Genomic DNA, 25,663 nt, shown 5'->3' with positions numbered 1-25,663 from the left:
TAAAAAACTCTGCGCTAAAAGAACTTTTAAGCTGTCTTCTTCCAGGCATTTATGTGATTTCAACCAACCTTCAACTGTGTTAAGTTGAAATTCACATGTTAAACACGTGTAAGTTGTGGCCAGACTGCATTAAAAAGTTTAACTTTCAAGTTGCTGGAACAATGTTGTTATTTTGCAATGCAACTGAACTTCCCCTCCGTTCAAATGAGCAGATTACCACCAGCAAGTTCCTTAAAGCTGAAAATTTATTTATTTCAGTTGCTCTTACAGCAGAGAAATCACTTCTTGGAAAGTCCCTTTCAGAATTCAGCATCTTTAATGAATTTCTATAGACAATACAGGGGGTCCTGGTTGCTATGCAACTACAGTTAAGCAAATACTTTGTGAAGCCCACAGAAAGATGTGGCAAACAGTCATTGGCTTGCTAACTTATCCAGACTCTAACAAACTCAGATGCTGATGGGAATGTTTCATTTACTGTTCTTTAAGCTTATAACATATGAAGTCAGTGCTAAGACAAAGTATCTGCAACTCTGCAGTAAGACAATTCTGGGATCAGAAGTTATGGGAGAAATCACTACTGAACAATATATATTGTTATCCAGATGTATTTAATATTTATATTGAAGCATGAGCTTAAAAAATAATAATCTTAAGGGTTTAGCACAAAACACAAAATAAAAATAGTAAGTGCCAAACATTAGGGGAAAAGTGTCAAAAACAATCTGAATAAGTTTCACGGCACAAAGAATTAAACCTCTCACCTTCTGAAATCAGAGTGAAACATTGTGAGAATGGTGTGACACTACATAGTTTGCTTATAAGATTCTGAATTATGGGGCAGAAAGGACCTACAATTTGCACTTCAGAAGGGAACTGTTAACACAAGATGCGGACTGTAAGTAAAGTGCATGAAAGGAAGCCTGCTGAGCTAATAAAGTAGACTGAAAAGGAAAGTAGTCAGGTCATTCACCAGAGCGGCAGCAGGCTCTGAAACCACACTGCAAGTTCTGGCATCCACTGGCGGTTTCGGCGTGAGGACCTGTGTAAAGACAGAACAAATGTGAAAGGAAGAAAAGGGGATGGTCTTCATCTTGTGCAGTAGCCATTCTTCGGCTTTTTCATCAAGGGATATTTCATATTCATTAAAAGTCTCACGTTGCATTTGTAATATCTTACTGGTATACAACTGATTTATACCACATTTAAATATATAGCATATTATTTGCCCAACAGACTTCACAGCAACACTGTGGCCTTCCAGGTGCTAGACTAGAAAACCCATCATCCTTGGCTGGGGGTGATAAGTGTTGGAGTCCAGCAGCATCTGGAGGGTCCAGGTTAGCTTCCTTGGGCTTAACAAACTTAGCTCCTGTATGAGCTACCTATTTTACTTGGAAGAAATGATAAAGCACCTAACTTTTTTTAAACCCTCCAGAATAGATAATCTGTTTCCCAAATGTATACCCTGATGAGTAGAAGGTTGCCAGTTCTGGATCAAGATTATATATATATATTTAAGTCCCATACCAAAGTTTTACCAAGTTTTAGCAACCATCACTTACCTTCATTTGCAAGTAATTTTAATAAATAGTGAAATTACTGCATCATTGGCAAAAGCCACATATGCATTTAAAAACAGGTGCCCTACAGGTGAAACCATCCAGTACTTACATTTTGAGAAGGATATTATGTTAAGAGCTATCCATTATAGCAGTTCTTCACAATCTACTTTTAAAGATGATGCCAGCAAAATAGTTACAGTTAATTCAAGCTTTAGCCAAGGTGAAAGATTTTTCAGTGGCTGACATTTGGTCACTTACACACGTTAAATGAGACTTTTAGGTTGTTGGCAAGGCAAAATGCGCTGTTGTAGCATGCAAGAGGAACAGAATAAAACAAAATCTGGGCAAGCCACTCTCAATAGCAGATACACCCCAGGATGTTTCCAACTGAGCCAGTTTGGACAAGTTAGTCTTATTTTCCTGAAACAGCCAAACAGCATGTTTTGGGGGGTAATAAACTGTGCAATGAGGATTTGTTGTTGTTGTTACTGAAAATTGACTAATTTCAAGTGGCCCAAACTCCTTTTATTCATTAATTCCAATAGCTACCTTAAGACAAAACCATCCATGCATCCACTGTTCACTAAGGAAAAACTATTTTTAAAAAGAGAACTCTCATATTGTGAGAAACTTCAAAGAGGAGCACAAAGCCAACACTACTCCAAAAGGAAGAACAAGGAAACAGTGGGGTCACTTAGAGGAGAAGATGGTGAAATGCGAACAGGGGACAGAGAAAGGGCAGAACTCCTCAATGCCTTCTTTGCCTCAGTCTTCTGCAAAAAAGAAAACAATGCCTGACCTGAAGAAAATGGAGCCGATCATTCAGCAGGGGAAACACAGCCCCGAACAAGTAAGGAGGTAGTACAAGAATACTTGGCTAGTTTAGATGTATTCAAGTCTCCAGGGCCAGATGAACTACACCCAAGAGTATTAAAAGAACTGGAAGAGGTGATTTCAGAACCACTGGCAGTAATCTTTGAGAATTCCTGGAGAACAGGTGAAGTCCCAGCAGACTGGAGGAGGGCAAATGTTGTCCCTATTTTCAAAAGGGGGGAAAGAGGGGACCCAAACAATTACCGCCCAGTCAGCCTGACATCAATACCAGGAAAGATTCTAGAGCAGATCATTAAGCAAACAGTCTGTGAGCACCTAGAAAGGAACGCTGTGATCACTAAAAATCAGCACAGGTTTCTGAAAAATAGGTCATGTCAGACTAATCTGATCTCATTTTTTGACAGAATTACAAGCCTGGTAGATGAAGGGAATGCTGTGGATATAGCCTATCTTGATTTCAGCAAGGCCTTTGACAAGGTGCCCCATGATATTCCTGTAAAGAAGCTGGCAAAATGCGGGCTAGACAATGCTACCATTCAGTGGATTTGTAACTGGTTGACTGACCGAACCCAAAGGGTGCTCATCAATGGCTCCTCTTCATCCTGGAGAGAAGTGACTAGTGGGGTGCCACAGGGTTCTGTCTTGGGCCCAGTCTTATTCATCATCTTTATCAATGACTTGGATGATGGGCTTGAGGGCATCCTGAGCAACTACACTTGGGCAAATAAAAAATAAAAAATGAAACCCCCACAAATACAGGATGGGTGACACCTGGCTTGAGAGCAGTACATGTGAAAAGGATCTAGGAGTCTTGGTAGACCACCAACTTGACATGAGTCAACAGTGTGATGCAGCAGCTAAAAAAGCCAATGCGATTCTGGGCTGCATCAATAGGAGTATAGCATCTGGATCAAGGGAAGTAATAGTACCACTGTATTCTGCTCAGGTCAGACCTCACCTGGAGTACTGTTTCCAGTTCTGGGCACCACAGTTCAAGAAGGATATTGACAAGCTGGAACGTGTCCACAGGAGGGCAACCAAAGTGGTCAAAGGCCTGGAAACAATGCCTTATGAGGAACAGCTTAGGGAGCTGGGCATGTTTAGCCTGGAGAAGAGAAGGTTAAGGGGCGATATGATAGCCATGTTCAAATATATAAAAGGATGTCATATAGAGGAGGGAGAAAGGTTGTTTTCTGCTGCTCCAGAGAAGCGGACACGGAGCAATGGATTCAAGCTACAAGAAAGAAGATTCCACCTAAACATTAGGAAGAACTTCCTGACAGTAAGAGCTGTTCAACAGTGGAATTTGCTACCAAGGAGTGTGGTGGAGTCTCCTTCTTTTGAGGTCTTTAATTTTAATGATTCTATGATTCTACTGGAAGAGATATGGATACAGACTTGTGAAACGTTCAGAAGTAATTGGATGTCTTCAGAGTTTGTTCCAATAATATTATCTGAGGTAGACTTGGGAGGGGAAAATTATGTTGTGGTCTACTAGCTTGAGAGTTGTATCATGTCAATAACTAATCCAGTATCACAGCTCCTCTTCTGTGAAACAAACCAGTCAAAGTACCTGTGCCAACAAGATTCCCACAGAACACGGAGGTCTAGGCTAGGCTTAATAGGATTTCAGCCTTGTACACTACCATCACTTTTGTCATTAAAACAAAAGCATTTCATTAGTTAGGAAGTTAGCAGCCAATGTTAAACGGAATCAATCCATTTTCAAGAGCTCAAGATCAGTGTTAGAAACTGAGATATGAAAGCTAGGAGCTAAATGGCACAGAGTTTGTTCCAATAATATTATCTGAGGTAGACTTGGGAGGGGAAAATTATGTTGTGGTCTACTAGCTTGAGAGTTGTATCATGTCAATAACTAATCCAGTATCACAGCTCCTCTTCTGTGAAACAAACCAGTCAAAGTACCTGTGCCAACAAGATTCCCACAGAACACGGAGGTCTAGGCTAGGCTTAATAGGATTTCAGCCTTGTACACTACCATCACTTTTGTCATTAAAACAAAAGCATTTCAATAGTTAGGAAGTTAGCAGCCAATGTTAAACGGAATCAATCCATTTTCAAGAGCTCAAGATCAGTGTTAGAAACTGAGATATGAAAGCTAGGAGCTAAATGGCACTTTCATCCAAGTTATGGGCGCAACAACAGAATCTCTAGGTGTGCTTTTCTATAACAAGAATCCAAAGCTGAAAATGAATGAACTGCAGCTGAAATACTATGTTCATTTTTCACATGCTCTAGTCCTTCCCCTGCCCACCCCCCTAATATTCTTAAGAGGGTCTCTTCTCCAGTCTTCAGAGAGTAGCTGGAAGTGGGGAGGCAGAAAAAGGTCCTCCTTGCCTTCCACTCTGCAATTTTAATCTGAAACCTTAGGTGCAGTACTGTGCCCAGAGCTCAGAAACTGCTCACACTAATGAAATTCCCTGCCACAAAATGCACTTAGAACAATGGAAGTTTTGAACACTGCTCCAGATACACAACACTCCATATTAACATTATTCTTTCAACTGATTCAAACTTTTTCCAATCCTAATGTAATCTCCTTATACCAAAATGAGAGCTATCAAGAGGTGGACCCAGTTACTTAACTGAAATGGGATTTTAAATGATCCAACACAAGTATGCTTCCCTGTTCTATGTTTAGCATGGTATCAATCAATCAATCAATCAATCAATATTTATTGCGGTCAAAAACCAGACAGCAAAGTTAACAACAGCAACATATGCCACAACTGCATAAAGAAGCAGATGTAATTAAGAATTCCATATAAACTTATTTACATTAAAATAAAACTCCTTCAGCTAAAATCTGTATTCCAGAGATCATAATCAGTACTCATTCGGCAGCCATCACACTCACCACTGCCTGTCTTGTCCTGACTGCTATAAAACAGAATTTCGCAACAGGCCTGATGATAACCAAATCTTCATCGGCAAGAGGGTATTTAACATAAGTTTCCTCTGAACCGCAAGATAATTTCCTCAATAACGGCAAAATTAGCTCTCGTCAGGTATCACGGTACAATGGGCAGTATAGAAGAACGTGTAATATTTAAATCTATGCCTTCATAGCAACATTAAACTTTTAACAATGAAAGGCTAACATAACTCAGAGAACCTGCCACAACAGAAAGGAAGTGGCTTCAAATTCTGAAGATTCCAGGGGTTAAATATAAATGCTTTTAAAAGGTACTTTATTCAAAAGACATTACCGTTAATGTTATCACAGTAGTAAAAGTGTTCATGATTCAGAGAAGGGCATACAGACACCAAATCCTGCAGGCCTGCACCGGTTACAGTCAGACAACCGGAGAGATTGAGGTGTTCTAGATGAGGGAGCCCACCTCCCAGAGTCAGCATCCTAGGAATGGAAAATAAAGGCACATCAAGACCATGCCAGGAACCAAACAGGCAGCAGGAGAATTCTGCTTGTTTAACAAGATGATAATTTGACAATTTGAACCCCTCAGGACTTTTGATATTTGAGCATTTCTTTCCTTGACCTTCATTATAGCAGCCATAAAGTTCATTAAACACTACCCTGTTTGATGCAAAGTGAATTCAAGACTGCCACTATTTGTTGGTTTGTTCAGACTTAAACCAAACTTTCTTAGAATTAGACACCTGTGCTCACCCAGCCCTACTATAGATAATACAGTGGATGAAATGCAAGGAAAGAGGTGGGCAATTAAGTAGGGGTACTACAGTCATATAGGATCCCGTTTGACTTTTGTCTGTAACTAAACTTAGAGGAAAGCAGAGATTCCATAGTAGTGATGGGTAAATAAGCAAACAAATCAGAGTTAGATCACAGAAGAAATTGACCATGGTAATAAGAAAAAAGGAGTAACCTGGCATCAAGACAACTTGATGAGGCTTGAAGTGCGTGAGAGTAGACAGCAGTTATTAAGAGACAGGGGTCAGGCAGCGGATGTCTTCCTATGCCAATCTAGAAAGTTTATTCAAGGTAAATGAACCAATGCTCCCTTCTCAAGTTAGCTCTTGCACATACTCTAAGTGGACGAGCTTCTGAAGTGCTTTTCTCTTGATTTCACTCTAAATCTAAAATTATACAGTGGTACCTCACAAGACGAAATTAATTCGTTCGAGTCATTTCGTATTGCGCAAATTTCGTCTTGGGAAGTGCAGTTTCCCATAGGAATGCTTTGAAATTTAATTAATGTGTTCCTATGGGCAAAAAAAAGAGCTCTCCTTTCAATGAAATGGCGCCATAGCAAAGCAGCTTAAGGCACAATCCAGCGCTCACAAACCCCGACTCGCCCGCCGAGCCCAGGAGCAGCCACAGCAGCCACATTGCCCCCAAGCGCCACGGCCGCTCCGGAAGTTTAAGGCTCTGGGGAGGAGGAAGCAGGAGCAGGGCCAGGGAGAGGCTCCCTCCCTCCTTCCCCAGCAGCCGGACCCTCGCGCCCAACCAGACAGACAGCCCGTTCGCGCGCAGGCAGGCAGGCAGGCTGTGTCTGGTTGGCCTCTCCCGTTCGCAGGCAGGCGGCTTAAGGTGAGAGTGAGCGGGGATCCGGCTGCTGCTCGGCTGTCGGCGGCCATTTCAGTGTGGTGGCGCCAATTGCCAATCGCCATGTCCCTGCGGAAGCCGGGTGATGGCAGTGGCAGAAGCGCGAGGCGGGCGGGCTCCCCGGAGGCTCAGTCTGACTTTCTCCTCCTCGCAGCGCCCTGCTTAGTCTTGCGATTTTTTTCATGCCGTGAGGCGTTCGTCTAGCGAGGTACCATTGTATTCAAAAGAGGAGCGGCGGCTGGGGGGGGGCGGAGGAGAGGCTGGAAAGATGTGAGCCTATCGCTGAAGCAGATGCGTTTGCTTGCTGCTCTTTCTCTCAACCTACGGTATGTGCCTGCACTCTCTGCTGCTGCTGAATAAATGCACACATTTCCCAGGGGCCCTCAGATTCCCCTGTTAATTAAATCAATTCATTATGCTCAGATCTGATTAGCAACCCCCCTCCCCCCCTTTGAATCAATTATTCAATACACAAACCTGTGCCAGAGGTGTCTAAGTATTAGCTTATTGCTTATTTAATTCCAAGGACACTAATTACCCCTGGGGCAAGGGAACTTTTCTCATTCTGACAAAACACAAAAGGTCAGTTAAAGTGGGTGGGTGAGTGTCTGGGGGGGGGGGGACGGGGGGACAGTGTGTGTGTATAGCTGGGGGAAAGAAGCACAGGTGCTCCAATATAAATAAGCGCTATTTTCTGCCTACCTATTGCATCCAATTATATTCCCCACATCTCCCACGCCCCATGCCTTGCTTAACTTTCTTGAAGTACAGAGTCAGAGTTGAATTGCAATCAACTTCGGTGACATGGTTGGGTTGGAAAGTATTTGCAAGTAATTGCAAGTAATATTTGTTTTTCTTTAGGGTCTATGGGAGGATTTCAAAATACCGGTAGTTGTTTATCAGAGCAGACAACTGTGAAAAATCTCTATGCTTTCTGTTACAAAAACCCCCGAAAAAGCCAGTGAAGGAAATAGCCCTATGAAAGCAACAAATGACACATACCGTAATTTAGCATGTAGTGGTAACAGTATTGAATTGTTTACAATCTGAATTAATGTTTTTTCGGTGTTAACATTCATGTTGGTTCCCTCCTTATATAGTGTATGTTCTACCTCCTCAAAAAAAAATTGCCTTAAAAATAGAATCAATCCCATACACACTTTCATGGAAGTGTTTAATTTACTTCTCTGAAGCATTCTAGAAAATGTACACAGGATCAGACTGCAAGACAGATTTCTACTTTTTCTTCTTGTTTTCCTCCTCTAAAAAGTGTTACGGTCCATAAAATACGGTACAATTATTTAAAATGCATCTCTGGGTTATTTCTGGGGCACAGGAATTCATTCCTTTCCCCCCCAAAAAGACATAGCCCAGCCCACCACATGGTTTGAGGGACGATGGACCGGCCCCCGGCTGAAAAAGGTTGCTGACCCCTGTTCTAGAAAACCTTTCTATTGAAGGCTGCTTCAGTGTGTAGTTCTAACTTGTAATGTCTGGTGAATGTTGACGCACACATCCATCCCAAGGGCTATTTCAATTTCCAAGCCAGAAAGTGGTTTCATGTATTTTAGAAGATGGTAGCCATGGGTACTCCAGTGGGAGCACAAAGCAGCAGCAGGATAATGCCCAGATCCAGGCAGAGATGAACACTCTCCACTCAGAGAGAGAACTATTCAGCAACCCAGCTGAGCTCGCTCGCTTGTGATGGCTGAATTAGCACCCAGTGTTTAGTAGGAAGCTTTCTTCCCGATGACAAACATGTTTTCTTTTATTGTCTTCAGATATACCTAAAGGAGAGGGGGGGAGCAAGGAGACACCAGAAGGGGGCAAAGTGTAGGGTTGGGGGTGTTTTAGAAATTAAAGCTCCCCTCCTCCCCGGATTTTGGAAGAGAAAACTTTACAGAGGATTGTCATCTAAGAGAAAGAAAAATTCAGAAAGAGGAATGTGAACTCAAAGGCAGAGAGGAGAGGAATAATCATACTGTATCTGATTTGGGCAAAGCACTTCTCCACCTCCAATCGTCAATGCATTACCACCAGGTTCAGTGGCTAAGTAATGATGAGATAACAATATGATTATGTGTTGTTGTTTTTTGAATGGCATTAATGGATTCTGGCAGGGGTTTCAAAGAGGCTACATACCTGAGACCGTGGTCTGTTATCTGGTAACATCCTGACAGACTGAGGAACTGAAGAACTCGCGCTGTCTCATGGTCTGATTTTGCACTCCTGAAGTATGCAAAGTCTTTCTCCTCTGACTGTTTACTAGTCCTTGGTGCATGTTTAGATAGTGCAGAGGATCCTGGGAGTGCCTGAATAGTTCTTAAAGCTGTCCCAGCACAACAGAAAGAGTGACCGCAGTAGGTCAAGGCAGTAGGAGCACAGTGCTGCTGCCAGCAAATACTAGTCCTTAGTCCAAAAATGTCTTTGCTGCTGCATGATGCAGAACAACAATTTGATGAAGGTTCTATCACACAAACTCCTTCAATATTTCTGTGTTTCCACTCAGCAGCATCTTCAATATCTGCCAGATCTTCTGCATCTAACATCCAGATATAGGCAGAGTTAAAGCTCTCTGATCTGACAGGTGCAATCCAATGGCTTTCATTTCCTTCTCCTTTAATCAAATTTTCATTTGCAATATCATGCAAACTACAGTTCTTTTTGCTGGCCTGCATGGCAATGTCTTTGCTTTTCCACACAGTTTTTCCATTCCTGTTTTGACAACTTTTCGGAGATCCTGCTTCATTGGGTGACAAAATTCCCAAGGCCCTGGAAATCTTTTTTACAGCCACATCTGTGATTCTCTCACATCCAGAGAGATCAAGATGCCGGAGATTCTGGCAGCAACCAACCCAAGACCAACTGAAACAAATATTAACATATTTGTTAACCAATATTTCATTATTGTCCCAACCAGCATATTCAAGCTATTGCAAATAAAGTATTCATATTCGGATCAAAGAATGTTCAACCGTAAATGCATATAATACTAAAAGAAATCAATTAAGGATTAATAGCAACCATGCCATGCATACCCGACAAACTAGCTTTTCCCTTCTGAAAAGGGCATAGACCCTGTTTCCCCTATTTTAAGACGTAGTCATAAAATAAGCCGTAGCAGGATTTTTAAGCATTCAAGGAATATAAGCCATACCCCGAAAATAAGACATAGTGATAGGCACAGCAGCAATGCTGGCTGCAGCAGGAGGAAGAGAAAAAATTAAGACATCCCCTGAAAATAAGCCATAGTGTTGTTGTTTTTTGAGGAAAAATAAATATAAGACAGTGTCTTATTTTCGGAGAAACATGGCAACTCTCCCTTGCAATGTATGACAGGAGTCAGGAAGTGCAATTCATAGATTCTACGACATTCATCACCTTCCCCTACTATTGTACCTCAACATAGTTCAGGTGACCTTCCAGATGTTGCTGAACTACAACTCCCATGATCATTCCTTGCCATTGGGTATGCTAGCCAAGAGCAATAAGATTTAGGTCCAACAATACTTGGAGGGGCAAACGTTCTCCACCTTTGCTTTAAATTATCCGACTGCTGCATTGTAGAACAGGTCAAAGGGTATGAACACAAGGCTGTATAATGCTCTCTCCAACCCTTCCCCCTCCTTTCATGCACAAGAAAGGAAGATTAAAGTATTGTGTCCAGTTCTGGATTAAGAGGAAAATTGACGAATGGGATATGTACAGAGGAGGGTGACCAAGAAGATCAAGGATCTGGAAGCCAAGCCTTAGGTGGAACAGTTGAGGGAGTTGGGAATGTTTAGCCTGGATAAGAAGCCTGAGAGGAGATATGATAGCCATCTTCAAATATCTCAAGGGCTGTCACATGGAAGAGGGAACTAGTTTGCTTTCTCCTGCTCTGGAGGATAGGATCCGAACCAATGGCTTCAAGTTACAAGAAAACAGATTCTGATTCAACATCAGGAAAAACTTTCTGATATTAAGAGCTGTTTGACAGTGGAATCAACTCCCTCGGGAGATTATGCACTCTCCTTTATTGGAGATTTTAAAGCAGATGTTAGATGATCATCTGGCAGTGGTGCTTCAAGTTGAGATTCCTGCATTGCCGGGGGTTAGACTAGATAGTATGATACATAACAACTTCCAAAACCAACATTTCTCCCTGCCAAAAACAGTTCACATATCAAGGCTCTAGTAATTACTATACTGTTGGCAGTTTACCAATGGCAAAGTAAGCAACCACCCAAAGGATTACCAACCTTTCAAATGCAGAATCAGAAATATCAGTTTGAGTGAGATCAAGATGTTCCAAGTTAGGACAGAGTTCTAAGATCTGTCTGACCTAGGTTTAAAAGAAAATGGAGTATCAGTTTATGGTTGCAATAAAAATTATGTCAGAGATTATATTGCTGTCTTTATACTGTTAATCCACCTTGAATACAGAGCAGGCAGAAAAGCAACACAAATTATTTTATTGAAAAACACCCACTTAACCACCCTTATTATTCTTTACAGATTCCCCAGATGTATTCACTATGTATACTGTACCATTTTGTTAGATATGGCAGAGCTGTATGCCAGCACAATTGTTTTCACTGAGGTGCCTGCACGTGGGAGAACGTTATGAATTAAGCCCTGAAGAAAGTCCTTTTCTTTTTGAATAATGCTGATAGCCAAGGATTCTTCTGCATTTTCTTCTAAAAGGGATCAAAAGACAAATTTAAGAATAAAAAATGGACATATATACAAAGTATGCAAATATATTAATTTTAAAAACATCTATATATCAAATGCTGTCTGTGCCAATGAAAGGGCAGCTAATTAGTATAATAAAAGCTGCAGCATAAGTACTTTAGTCAAAAGGACAAATTGCAGATGCAGAGCATCTCCCTGCATGTTTTGCCAACCACCACAAGAGGTCAGCCTTCAGAGTAATGAAAGTTAGTTATCTACGGTGTCGACGGTCACAATCTGACACTGAGGTAGTTTTCTGCAAACCAAGCTTTCCCCAAAACAGCAAGGAAACTATGCCTTAAATTTGATGGGCATGGTAGTTCTAACGAAAGTGTCACACAACTCAACTGACAGAAAAGGCGCACTGACTTTAAGAGAAATATGTCAATCAAGATTATATAAATGTACAAATGTACAAGTATGCTTACTTAACTCTAAACATCAGTCCAAAAGACCAGCAGTACTAATAAATATCATCAAAGCCAAAAGCAGTTCAGATGGAATGTTGGGGCAAATAAAAAGGTCTCATTCTTCACAACTGAAAAGGCACTTAGTGAAGGAAGGGGCAGAGTGCTGATCAACACAAAAATGAGGGGAAACCAGTTTTTCTCAAGAATATCCCCAAGTGTCCTGCTATTGGCAAGTTGCTTTTTTGCTCACTAGTGTCTACATCCCTCAAAGAGACCTATTCCTTTACAAAAACAAGCCATGATCTCATAGTGTCCTTGCCAAGTATAATACTCTAGATCAGGCATCCCCAAACTGTGGCCCTCCAGATGTTTTGGTCTACAACTCCCATGATCCCTAGCTAACAGGACCAGTGGTTGGGGAAGATGGGAACTGTAGTCCAAAACATCTGGAGGGCCGAAGTTTGGGGATGCCTGCTTTAGATGAGAGGTTTTCAAGCTTTTTGGGTCCACGGCTCCCTTGACCAACTACATTCTTTCTGCAGCACCCCTGTGAGGCTCAGGAGCCCACTTATGTCACCCCTTCCCTGCAGAACTGGCAGCCTCTCACCCTTTTTCGAACACCCTCCCTTGTGGAGTGTTCCCTTAGCCTCCTCTCCCCTCTTGGGAGTCCTCTGGGAGGACTCCCCTCTTGGGAGTCCCACAGAGGAGCTTGTGGCCAGGGCTGCTGCAACAAACAGCTGTGCAATCCTTTGGGAGGCAAGGACACAAGAGGGCATCAGAGGACAGAGGGAAGAAAAGAGGGACAGAGGCCAGTGTTGCCCACGGCACCTCTAACCATCATTCAAGGCACCCCCAGGGTTCCATAGCACACTGGTTGAAAACCACTGCTCTAGACCACCCAAGACAAAACTGTAAAGGGAAGATATACAGTTCACCCCTTAACTTACCAGACTCGTCTATATCAGCATCTTCATCCCATTCCTGAAAAGCACGGCTTTCATCTTTTCTGTTTTTTACCCATTCTTCATCAGGATCTGTATCAAGATCACCTGGTGGGCCACTGGACCAGTCTCCTAAGTAGCCAACAAGAACACATACAAAGATCATGCATGTGAAAGTAGCACATGTAAAATTTGTATCCTCCCTTTTCAGAACATACCAGCGGTTCAGTACTCAGATGTCGTTCCCGTAATCAGATGTCTATTGCTAGAGCTTAGTCATCAAGGTGTCAAAATTAATTGTAATAGAATTACACTGAATTAACAAGTAGAATAAGGAAAATTAAAATTAAAAATTCTCAATTTTTCTTTAATTTCCCTTTAAAGTGGACTCTTTATTACTGCAATTGCAGTTGTTCAAGATCAAATCTACAGTCGTACCTTGGTTTTGGAATAGCTTAGTTCCCAAATGTTTTGGTTCCTGAACGCCGCAAACCCGGAAGTGACTGTTCTGGTTTGTGAACGTTCTTTTGGAAGCCGAACATCTGACGGGGCTTCCAATTGGCTGCAGGAGCCTTCTGCAGACAATCAGAAGCCACTCTTTGGTTTCCAAACATTTTGGAAGTCAAACAATGGATTCTGTTTGACTTCCAAGGTAAGACTGTATTTTGGAAAGAAATGAGCACTGAAACACTTTAATCTCTTTACTGCACTCCTTACTGCATTGGCAATTGTTTATGATAAAACCTATTTGAGAAGGAAACTACAATATCTGCCGGAGGGCCACAGGTTAGCCACCCTAAATATGTTAGATACAAGATAAATAATTCTAAGCCCAGTTTTAACTTGGTGATTTAAAATAACTAAGACTGAACCTAATGAATTCTGTCTATCTTGAATGTAGTATATCAGCAGTAACTGGTCAATGTAGGGCTATTCACAAGTTACACTGGGAGCTGGCCATTGTATGGGACTCCAGGGCAGTGAGGGTCTAAACTGCTGATTGGGATGACTCAGAATATACTGTCCCCTCAGTTGACATGGCAGGTTGCAACTGTACTGATTTGGATGCCTCCTGAGATAATGTTGCTCACCTCGGCAACGGGTTCCCAAGATAAAGGCAACAGTCTTATCTATGCTTGGAAAATGGATGCCATTTTGACTCAAGATGATACACCAAAATGTGACATTGGTGTCACTTCACTTAATTTGGTGTGACTGCTACAAAAGAGGTGGTTTTCACCTATATTTGAATGTCATTAGATGCCATGAGGTATGTTCCAGTGTGTGTACAGCCCCAAAACTCACAAATTACACTAGCCATTTAAAAATCACATGGGGGGGGGGTCTTCAAATTTCTGGGGAGCACTGGGCACTCCCCACTAGCCAAAGAATATAGATATGCCATAAAAATAGAGTAGTTTGCGTTTACAATTCTTGATCTCAGAAATTATATACCTTCCTTTTCTTTTACACATAGATGGTAATCTAAGCTTCTAAAGAGGTGGTAATTTCAGCCACTTACCTCTGGCCCAGTGCACAGGGTAAAGATGTTTCCAAAGAGATCCAGTTTTAGCCAACTGAGACCATTTGCTATTTACTTGACTGCATCGACACAACTCCTGAGGGCTAAGGTAACTAAAAATAGTCAGCACAACCTCAGAAGGAAGATCAACAATATTGGTGGTTTGCCCTGTTTCTTCAGTTTCTGAAATATATGGGAATACATTCAGTATTTTGGCAGTGGCTTGAAGAGTATTATTCTGTTTAGAATGCAACAATAAAAAATAATCACTGAAGCTGTGGCAGAAAAGCAGCTGACAGCATGTATAAATGGGGAGCCATCAACTTTTACATCTCTCTCTCAGAGCCAAAGGACTGGTTGTTGACATCCTTTTCCAAAAGAATGAGAAACATAAATACTACCCCAAACTCAACTGCTACTAAATTGCACAAACATTAAGCAATTAAACAAGTAGAACTAGTGAAAAATATTAGCCACTTCATCCAAAAACAAAGAAGCATGCAGGACAAAATCATTGTGTTTTTATTTATTTTTATTATTTTATTAAATTTATATACAGCCCTATACCTGCAGGTCTCAGGGCGGTTCACAGGATAAAATCAGAATATTAAACCACAATATACATAATTCAAAATAAAAACAAAACCAACCCATTTTAGAATATTTTCCAACCTTTTCTTACCATCCTGCAAGTGTTCCTTATTAATCTCTATACCACAAAGTAAAAATGTACTTGGAAATAAATGCTGCTATTTTCAAGAAAGCTCATCGAAGCACTGCTGCTACTTGTTTTGGCAACCAAGATATTTTCCTACAGGACTCTACTCTGCAGCATTATTATTATTATTATTATTATTAGGCACTACCTTCAATCAGAAAATGAAAGCTAGTCTGGGGTGAAAATGTGCAGTCTAGGATATGAAAAATGTTTAAATGAGTAAGACTGACCAGACCCGAGTTGAGTATAACAGAGACAAGATCACTGAAGAGACCAAAAGTAACTGCAACCTATATCAAAAGCTCTACAAGTTGCAAGAACATAATTTTAAGTGCAGTGGAGTTATCTGACATTATTTTCTAGAAAACCAGCTGAGAAATTCAGAAGATTGCTACAAATAAAAGGTTACCTTCACCTTGATCTGCTTTTTCATCCACAGAATATTTAAAAGCTTTCTGCAGTTCCTCAGCTTGATTCCAGAGACTAATACCTCTACGTATTTCTGCTGCAGCTTCCTTCTGGGAGCAGTGTTGTGCGATTACTTTTTTTTTTATGTCCTTCAATTCCTCATAAGTAAAATATTCCATCAACATTGGCTGGAAAACCTAAGATACAAACACCACTTTCTGAATAACCCACTTATTCCAATTTGCTCTTGTTTTTGAAATACCACATATAACTTTCTCAGTCTAAGATCATCAAACACATATGACACACATACAAGGATGAGAAACAACATATACATAGGATTAGCTGCAGTAGGGCTGGGCGATATCTGGTTTTTAACATGAAATATCACCAGCTAACCATCGCAATATAGCAATATTCATGATGCCTGAAATAAGGATGGGTGACTGGACTGAGGAGGGAGGGAGCAAGCAGGAACTGCAACCAGGAGAAAGGAGGCAGCCTGCTTGCTCCAGCGAAGGTGTAGACAGGCAGGCAACCAGGTTCTTGGGCTCCCTCTACCAATTCCGGCAACTGGACTGCAGAGGGAGCGAGCGAGCACTGGGTGCCCAGGGGTGAAATATGCTTTGCTGGCAGCAGCTGGGGAGCAAATGGGGGTGTGCAATATATTGCTAGCTCAAAAATTCCAAAGTCGTTATCACAATCTGAACTTCAAACCAGTTTCAGACGATGTATTGATATATCACCAAGCTCTGCAGCTTATTTTGCAGATGAGCACCTGGACAGACAATAACTCATAAAAACTGAGACATAGAATCATAGAATTGTAGAGCTAGACCAAGGGTCATTTGGTCCAACCCCCTGCAATGCTGCGAAGGCCCTGCCACAGGTCACTGTCAACTCGGCAACCCCCAGTGGTGACACCACCAACAGAGCCTCCCCTGCTGATTGTATGGCCTGGGGAAGGTGGTCTTTTAGGTAATTGGGTTCCAAGCCATTTAGGGCACTGTATGCTCAAACGACTCTTGAACTTGGTCTGGTAGCTCAATGGTAGTCGTGTAATGATCCAAGTACTGGTCCCATTGGGCTGTCATACTTACCAACCTAACAACTGCATTCTGCACTGGTTGCAGTCTCCAAGGGCAGCTATACATAGAGCACATAACAGTAGCCCAGGTGTGAGGTCACCAGAGCATGGACAACTGAGGCCAGGCAGGCTAGCCTGATTCAGGAAAAGCTGATGAACAAACCTAGGCAGGGCATAAGAACTTCCAGCCATGGAAGCCATTTGAGATTCCAATGACAAATTGGAACCCAAGAGTACTACCAGACTATGAACCTGTTCATTTAGTGGGGTATAACCCCACAGAAAACAGGTTGTACATCCAATTCCTAGACCCGGGTACTACTGGCCCACAACACCTCCATCTTATTAGAATTCTGCCTTAGTTTATCAGTCCCTCTCTATCCCATTACGGCTTTCAGACACTGGTCCACCTTCACAGCCTTTCCCGAAAAAAGTGACAGAATGGAGAGATAGAACTGTGTGTCCTCAACATACTGATGGCACTGTGCTCCAAATATCCTTGCAGAAAATGGAAAAGAAGAGAAGCAGACGTGAGCTTGCCAATTTTGGCAGACCAGTTTTGTCTTTTGAGGAGGACACTCAAATCCAAGACTAAAGGTTCTTGACTACTACAGTCAGAATTGAAAGAGTTACTTAGGATAATACAATGAGGCTTCCCCCCCTTTTTTATTTGCTTTGAATAGCAAAATCCCCATACCACAAACTGCTCTTAAAGCTCCAAGCATTTGCCACAAAGTAAATATGCCTCCTGCTCAAAAAGCACATCTAAAGCCTGCTTGGACACATGGCATTCGGAAGCTTAATTACCGTAACCATCCAATTCCCATCCGTTCACTGGGTAGAATATAACATAATGACCAGAAAGCATTTCCTAGTACAGCTTACCTCCTCCTCTTCTTTCATATGAGGAAGGAAATCCCTGGTAAAAGCTTCAAGCCTCTCCTTTAGCTGTTTCGCATAGTTTAGTTGTTCATATTCATTCTGAGAATGATAAAAAAATACCATTACTAAGCATTTGTAGCTTTAAACACATGATCAATTGTCAGAAATTGTTCAAGTTCTAAAATCCTTAAAATTAAATATGAAGCAATACTGAAATACCAATTGCTTTGTGTCAGTTTCCACAGTAAGTTTAAGCCATTAAAAACAACACACCTCTTCTTTAGATGTCTTAAAACAGATGCCCAGAGACCAACGTATAAAATATGTTAGCATTTCATTTCTAAAATGCTATTATTTTAGTGCAAATGTAAACACTTGTTGTCAGCATGTCTAAATTCAGTAAGATAGATTTTGAAATAATTCCCCAGAGGATGCTTCAGATTCAATTTAAAGAACTTGCAGGTGACCAGATTTTGGGAGCATTTCATTATATCATTTAAGTACTTAACAGGCATTGAAAACTAGCAGTGGTAGCAGTAGAATTCAACAAATGAAAAGGTTAGAAAGGATTACCGTCTGACATGTCACAAGCATGGAAAAGTAACTACATATGCCACTTTGTAAAGATAACATACAGTGAGCCAGAAGCCTATAAACTCATGGGTCTCTCTGATATACCTATACAATTAAAGGGGTTAGAAATTGGCAATCCAGATGCAGCCCCTCCATTCAGTCTGCAGAACCCCCTTCTCCTCCCGGACAAGTTTTAGGGTTTTTTTTTTAAAAAAAAAAAACCTAGGGGGGCTTTTCAAGTCTAATTTTGGGAGGGAAGAATCAGGCAGGGCTTGCATCTGGGGAGGGAAGTGCTTACCCTCTTTGTGCTGTGAATCCCTCGTGCCAGAATAAGACTGGGGGGAGCCTTCTACTGGTGCTAATGGAGGGCTGTTTTCAATGCTAACTGCCACTTGGGAAAAATTGGCTATCTTTAAAGAAAGTACAGCTAGGAAAGGAAGGCTTAAACTTCCCCTTCCTAACTAATATCTATGAAGATCACACACACACCCCATGCAACTATTTTTCCACCCTAGTGTAGTGGAGGGAAGAAAGAGTAAGAATCTGCATACAAACATGTATAAGGAGTGTGCTATATGTGCATTCTGGTGGTGCACATACTCCAGAATTAGCCCCTCCTGCCCTGCCAATGGCATACGACCCCCAAGAGGGGTGGTCAAGATGGAACATAGCACTCCCACTGAAAAAGATTCCCCACCCATCAAATCTTAAAGCTATGATGTTCTTAATCATCCACATCCCATGTGACTCCTGTTTTATAAGGTGTGTTATTCAGGCATGTCATACTGCCGGAAGTGTCAGCTGCTGGCATCGCCCAAGAAGTAAACCATATATTTAGAGAAGTTCCCTTCTACCTGAAGGAGTCAATAAAGTTATGACTAAGTTTGACATTCTAAAGCACACTCACAAGAAATAAGCCTCACTACGCGTAGCATGGCTTCTTTCTAAGCAAGCATATATACAAAAAGCCTTGTAGCACCAGAACTACGCCAATGAAAATGAGATTGCACAAATTCACACATGATCTCAGAAATGTGATTTTGCATTCCGCCACCCAGAAACCAAACACTCTTCTTTCTGAAAGCTCACCTTCACATTTTTCAACCCTTTCTCAAAGAGGCTAAGCATTTCTGAGAGTTTGTTGTCTGAGTGTACATTATACACAGTCCGGCTGCGTTGCTGAAGTAATCCAATTATGTATTCATTTTCAATTTGTTCATGCATTTTGAATTCCTTAAAAGTAGCATATAGGGATTGGAGGAGAGCCCGGAAGTCATTGTTGTTGGAGAAGTTGGTCTTAGAAAGCTGGTGGGAAGAAACAAAAAAAAATGATCTGTTTCTTTCTGGGCTAATACTCAATAAATCATGTTATCCTCTAAAAAGGTATTTGACACCATCCCACTTCCCTGGTCAAATGTGTTTCCCCTCCCCACCACAGGTGTTTCTAACTCTGATTAAGAACAAAACAAAACCTACCTGACAACACATTATTAATACAGGTAAAAAGTCATTTAAAGTTATTTTAACATATGGCAAATATATCAAAACCTCAGTTTTAACTTCAGTAGTAAATGTATTCTATTTCAATTATTTTTGTTGTAATTATAGAAAAAAGGTTTTGCTTACAAATCTGGTAAGAGTACTAGCTATTAAAGTGCTTTTAGGGTTGTGCTGTCGTTCAGTGCTGAGGTTCAGAGACTTTTCATACATACATTAATTCATTCATACATACATACATACATACATACGGTACATACATACATACACACACACACTGCTCCCACTAAGCTGAAGGAACCATCAGTGACCCTCAGCTATGGACTGGAAATTCATTTTGTCACAGACACCCTCCACAATGGATGAAGTGTCTTGGGATATCCAGTCTCTGGCATCCTTTGACTCTCAACAGAGGTCATCCCAGAGTACAAGGGCTGAAGCTGGATGCTTCTTCCCTCTCTAGGCATCTCCACACATCCAGGACAGACTCAATCATTAGCTTAGGAATGATACCACATTCAGCTCACTCTCTAAGATGTGCCAGTGAAGCTGTAATGCTACCACCAGTGCAGACAGAAAATGAAATGTCTTGAAAAAGAAGTTCAAGGAAATACTCAGGAGTATAGCCCAGGACAATGCTCTTCTACATTAGGGAAGGTTGGCAACCATCCTTCTAAACTAGAAATATGTGACTATGGACTATTCTGAGGTATCAGTGTTCCCAACCAGAGTCAAAGGACAAGCCCCAGAACCATCACAGAGGCAACATCCAGGCAAATCTCATCAACCAGACCAGGAACATCTGGCCAGACAACAAAGACTTCTTCCCTACTTGGGACCACCGAAGTAGGGATCAATGCCAACTCTGCCACTAGTATCCAGCACTCTTGTTTCTCAATTGGCACCCACAGCTGCCCTTTCCAAGACGGCTGCTGCTTGCAAGCTGTCACAACCTATCTTGAACAGTTTGTGCTTTCTCACTCCATGGGTGTGTCCCACTGTCCCAGGGGCTGGTTCCTCCCATCTTCGTAGTTCTACAAAATGTACAAAAGTGAATGCCAATGTGGAGACAGTATGAGATCACTTGAAGCTTTGTATTTGGTGCGCATAGAAATAACACTATGAGAAGAGCAACTGCCAAACACCACAAACATTACTTTTTACCAAAGGGAACCATTACGCCACTACCCACTGAGACTACAGCATAGCTACAGAATGAAGCCTTTGGCACTTTTCTCTTCTGCAACAGGAAAGAGAAGACGTAGGAGCATCTGTTGGAACTAGATGACAACACCTTCTCAGAAGCAACCTAACCTCTAACAGTGTTCTTCCATCTTTCCTACACTTTTCTTCTACAGTGCAGATGAACAAGAGTAGCATGAAAACTTGGCTCACCTTGAACAACAGCTGCAGGAGGTGCTGCTGCTGATCAACATGCAAGTAGGAGGTAAGCTAAGGAACCCAAAGAGATGAGTTGTATACAGCTCAAAGGACTCAGCTAACACTGCTAAAATCATTGAGAACAGGTTTACAGAATAGGGTTGTGAGGGGGTTGCATTCCGGGTCATAGAATCATAGAGTTGGAAGAGACCACAAGGGCCATCCAGTCCAACCCCCTGCCAAGCAGGAAACACCATCAAAGCATTCTGGACAGATGGCTGTCAAGCCTCTGCTTAAAGACCTCCAAAGAAGGAGACTCCACCACACTTCTTGGCAGCAAATTCCACTGTCGTACGGCTCTTACTGCCAGGAAGTTCTTCCTAATGTTTAGGTGGAATCTTCTTTGTTGTAGCTTGAATCCATTGCTCTGTGTCCGCTTCTCTGGAGCAGCAGAAAACAACCTTTCACCCTCCACTATATGACATCCTTTTATATCTTTGAACATGACTATCATATCACCCCTTAACCTTCTCTTCTTCAGGCTAAACATACCCAGCTCCCTAAGCCGTTCCTCATAAGGCATTGTTTCCAGGCCTTTGACCACTTTGGTTGCCCTCTTCTGGACACGTTCCAGCTGGTCAGTATCCTTCTTGAACTGTGGTGCCCAGAACTAGACACAGTACTCCAGGTGAGGTCTGACCAGAGCAGAATACAGTGGTACTATTACTTCCCTTGATCTAGATACTATACTCCTCTTGATGCAGCCCAGAATTGCATTGGCGTTTTTAACTGCTGCATCACACTGTTGACTCATGTCCAGTTTGTGGTCTACCAAGACTCCTAGATCCTTTTCACATGTACTGCTCTCAAGCCAGGTGTCACCCATCCTGTATTTGTGCCTTTCATTTTTTTTTGCCCAAGTGTAGTACTTTACATTTCTCCTTGTTAAAATTCATCTTGTTTGCTTTGGCCCAGTTGTCTAATCTGTTAAGGTCATTCTGAAGTGTGGTCATCACATGCTTTGGTGGAGAAGACGCAAACCCACCCCACCACCTTCTAGGTCTGAAACTGGCATGCACGTTGGCCGGGGGAGTATGCCTTGGTGAGACACAAAATGATCATTCCCTGTACTGAGACCCTTTACAAGCTTGATAACGGCAAACATTTCCTTGTTTATGTACAAAAGTGCATGAAATATCTAATCCAGGAGTCCTTCATTGGGCGAGGGAGAAAAGGAAGAGAGAGAAATCCTTTTGCTAATTGCAAACAACACAATTAAGGTCAAAGGTTTATTTCAGAGATTATGTAGCATGTTCTGACATAACTGTGTAAGCCCCGCAAAGGCACTACTGTAATAATTAAAGACTAAGAATTTCAGAGAACTCCTCTTCCTCCTTCTCTCTTCTTTCCACTCCCATATTCCATCAAATGACTGAAAGGAAAACAAAGGAAATAGTGCAGGGGCAAGGTGGTGATTTAAAACACCAAAGGGGGGGAGGCAAATTTAAACCACCAATTTAGATCAAGTTTCCCACTGGTACTTTTCATATAGTACCAAAATAATAGTGTAAATATTAGTACACCATGTTAACTTCTAACTACAGTATCATAATATTTAATTACTGTACTACAGTGAAGCTTTACATCTATTTGTTACACCTGCCTCTCATAAAAACAAAAATGAAATACCCATGACTGAAGAAAATGTTTCAATGTGACTGTGAAGGGAAGACAGCAGAAGAAACCACAGGAGATGGGTAAAAATACTCCGAAAGGCACGTGGGGATAGGAAGGGGAAATGTAAAGGAAAAGTCTTCTCTACTAGAAGCTTCTGGATCAGGAAGTTCTGCCCAAAACGCAGAGGCTGAGTCACAATCCCTTCAGACAAAATGTCTGTACTTGGCCTGAGAAAAGCTGGGCTATGGAACTTCTTGCCACAAGGAAATGTGACAAAAAAACCCAAATTCATAAATTGGATTAAATATCAGTGGAAAATGATGTCTGTAATTGCCTGCTCATTTTGTTAAACCTCACTTCCATCTGCCACCATTTGCCCTGCACCACTATCTTGTTGTGCCTTAGTATTTTTCAGTCATCTCAAGTGGGCTCTGGGGGTTGAGAGCTGTACTATAGCAACACACAACACATGTGATCACATACAGTAAATTCTGTGTACGTGACATGCATATGGCCAAGTAAAATGGCCCCCCACCTGGAAAAAATAATTATCTGCAAATAAAGTTTACCCTGCACTGCTCTTTTCTACAAAGGCTTTCCTGTAGTAGAGCAGGGGCAGGGTGTGGGGAGGTAGATCAGGATATACCTGTACATCTGGGAGTGACCTCCCTAGATCAAGTCTTTCTTACTCCCAGATAATTAACAATGGCAACAATTCTAATACTGACATGAAGTAAGGGTGGGGAAGAGGCGTACACGGAAATGGATATTTGTGTATTGGAAGGTGTGTGAGTTCAATTCAGTTCTGGTTTTTTAAAAAACCCTCATGGACTGAGATTTAATTCTAAGTACCTGTATTTTGTACCTCTCCCCACTTAGTAGACCACAGGAATCTAGTGAAAAACTAAGTCCTGCAAGCCTGGAATCTGCCCTGCCCTACAGTTTGATAGCACCCACCTGAAACCTACACTTTATGTTGTTTAAAGTTATTCTTTATGGGCAACTTGAAATAAAGGCACACGAACACACCCAATAATCAAAATCTGCATTGCTACATGGAAAAAAACTGCTAACAAAAATTGTAGTTGCAAATAACTTTTGAGGGAAGAGGGGTGTGCAGCTGCCAGGTAAATCAGTTATGTTCCTCATTCAGTGTGGGACTGCCTATTTTACAGAGTGTGCTAGACCACCTTTCTTCAACCTTCAGCCTTTAAACCTTGTTGGGATTACAACTCCCATAACCCCTGATCTTTGTCTAAACTGATTGGGTCAACCCAAACACGCCATCAGCATCAGGAAGCTGTAATAACCAAAACACATTGAGTAATACATTATCTTCGGCACATCTCTGAGGATTGGGCCCCTGTGATCTCTGCAGGCACATCTTCTGAGGATTGGGCCCCTGTGATCTCTGCATTTCCTTGCTCTCTGTTACCGGTACTTGTTAAGCTGCCAACTTAAAAAGCAAAAACACCTGCTTCAAGGAACGTGCACTCTAAAATGATACAGGGAGAGAAAACCTGCCTTTAACTTGGGCCTGCTGACACACCAACTCTGCATTACAAATGTGACATGAAGGCTGGCAACATTAACCTCATCATGTGGGAATCCTTGTTCATCCACAGCAGTGACTGGAGAAGGACTGCTGCGAGAAGCACAGAGAAAAGAAATGCCATGGTGCGCCTGCAGCAGCACAACTGGGTACCTTCATCTGCCCCACCTGCAACAAAACTTGTCTCTCCCATAGCAGCCTCTACAGGTTCATGCAGCAAGGTGGGTACACTTGACCTAGGCCTCGGAGGGCTAAGCCAGCTTGTGGGTCCTGCCAGGAACAAGCTGCTTTTTTGCCTGTGTTTATAATTTTATTCTAGCAAGACTTCCATCCTGGTCCTCAGACAAGCTCTGCATGGGCCTATGTATCTACAGCCTAGAGTTTGACTTCAACCCCTGAGGCGCACTCCTCCACTGTATCCAGAGACAGAGGGATGCCAACAACCTATGTTTTTTAACATTTGGATTTTTGAACGAGCTTTTCTTTGTTCCTATTCGACACGCATGGTTCATGTCATCCAAAGTCCAATGATGTATTCTACAGTTTCTGCTTTCATGCAGCAGCATAGCTGGGAATCGCAGTGGCCGAGGGGTGTGTCGGAGGGAAAGTCGGCGGCTAATGCACTTAGGCTGCGGTTCGTTCGGGGGTGCTGCCTTTTAAAGGATTATTAAGCCAAGGACACACGTGCGTGCGTGCACACGTGTGGCGAAAAGGCCGCATCAGAGATTTTTTTTTAAAAAAAAAACAACATGCGGAGAAGCTGCGTCACGTCTCCGCTAATACCGGGAAGGAAGACCCCCTGCGCCTAAAAACCGGGGAAGAAAGGGGGGAAATCTGCAAGCGGAGGAATGTGGCGGTGGGGGTACGGGGGGGGGGAACAAGTGTGCGGACGACGGTGGCCGAGAGGAACACGGCGCGCGCCAGGCGGTGGCAGCTGCGCAGGCGCACCTCTCTCCTCCGGCTCCCCAGAGGATGCGCGCGCATCCCATCTCACGCAGCAAACGAACGCCGGCCGAGCTAGGCCTGAGGGGGCCGAGGGGCGTGTCTCGGCGCCTCAGGGAACATGGGGCGGACGCACGACCTCCCCCCCCCGGCTCTGCCCGGCGCGTCTCCCGCCCATCGGAACCCCCCTCCTCCTCCCCTCAGACCTTGTCACAGTAAAGCCCGACGAGTTGCTTCATCCGCCAGTGCGGGGCCGTGAAAACATCCACCTCCTCAGGGAAGGGAGCCATCTTCTCTCCCCCATATATATAGAGACGTCCGTATAGACAGAAAGAGAGACCCAGGCGCTCTCGCTCGCCAGCCGCGGCCAGAGACGTTGCCCCTTCTGCGCGTGCGCCCCGCCTCCAACC

At 42.5% G+C, this 25,663-nt stretch overlaps 1 protein-coding gene across 4 annotated transcripts; it reads right to left on the bottom strand.

Moving 5' to 3' along the window:
• Window positions 1-227: 227 nt before the first annotated feature.
• On the bottom strand, window positions 228-25,663 carry FBXL5 (F-box and leucine rich repeat protein 5). 4 transcript variants are annotated; one of them, XM_060279083.2, is made up of 11 exons: window positions 25,460-25,663; window positions 19,295-19,510; window positions 17,636-17,731; window positions 15,665-15,860; window positions 14,538-14,720; window positions 13,022-13,147; window positions 11,479-11,627; window positions 11,190-11,272; window positions 9,091-9,813; window positions 5,630-5,778; window positions 228-1,042 (listed from the first exon to the last, which is right to left on the bottom strand). In XM_060279083.2, exons 1-11 carry the CDS (start codon window positions 25,541-25,543, stop codon window positions 966-968), a joined length of 2,082 nt encoding a protein of 693 aa, XP_060135066.2. In that variant the 5' UTR covers window positions 25,544-25,663; the 3' UTR covers window positions 228-965. The 4 variants fall into 4 exon arrangements, with proteins under 4 accessions (XP_060135066.2, XP_060135067.2, XP_088513443.1 ...); XM_060279084.2 differs by having other exon boundaries at window positions 15,671-15,860; XM_088657317.1 differs by lacking the exon at window positions 5,630-5,778.

This window comes from Zootoca vivipara, chromosome Z1 (genome assembly GCF_965207765.1).
Source record: "Zootoca vivipara chromosome Z1, rZooViv2.hap1.1, whole genome shotgun sequence".
In the NCBI taxonomy this organism is placed as follows: Eukaryota; Metazoa; Chordata; class Lepidosauria; order Squamata; family Lacertidae; genus Zootoca; species Zootoca vivipara.
Note: the sequence above shows the minus strand (reverse complement) of the source record. Positions and strands in the feature narration are given on the sequence as shown.

Bases quoted from the DNA above. Each gene is read 5' to 3' on its own strand.
- FBXL5 (XM_060279083.2), bottom strand. From the start codon at position 25,543: ATGGCTCCCTTCCCTGAGGAGGTGGATGTTTTCACGGCCCCGCACTGG. The intron at 14,721-15,664 runs GTAACCTTTTAT...CATATATTTCAG, and splicing joins AAAAGCAGATCAAGGTGAAG to AAACTGAAGAAACAGGGCAA. The intron at 13,148-14,537 runs GTAAGTGGCTGA...TTGGCTACTTAG, and splicing joins CCCTGTGCACTGGGCCAGAG to GAGACTGGTCCAGTGGCCCA.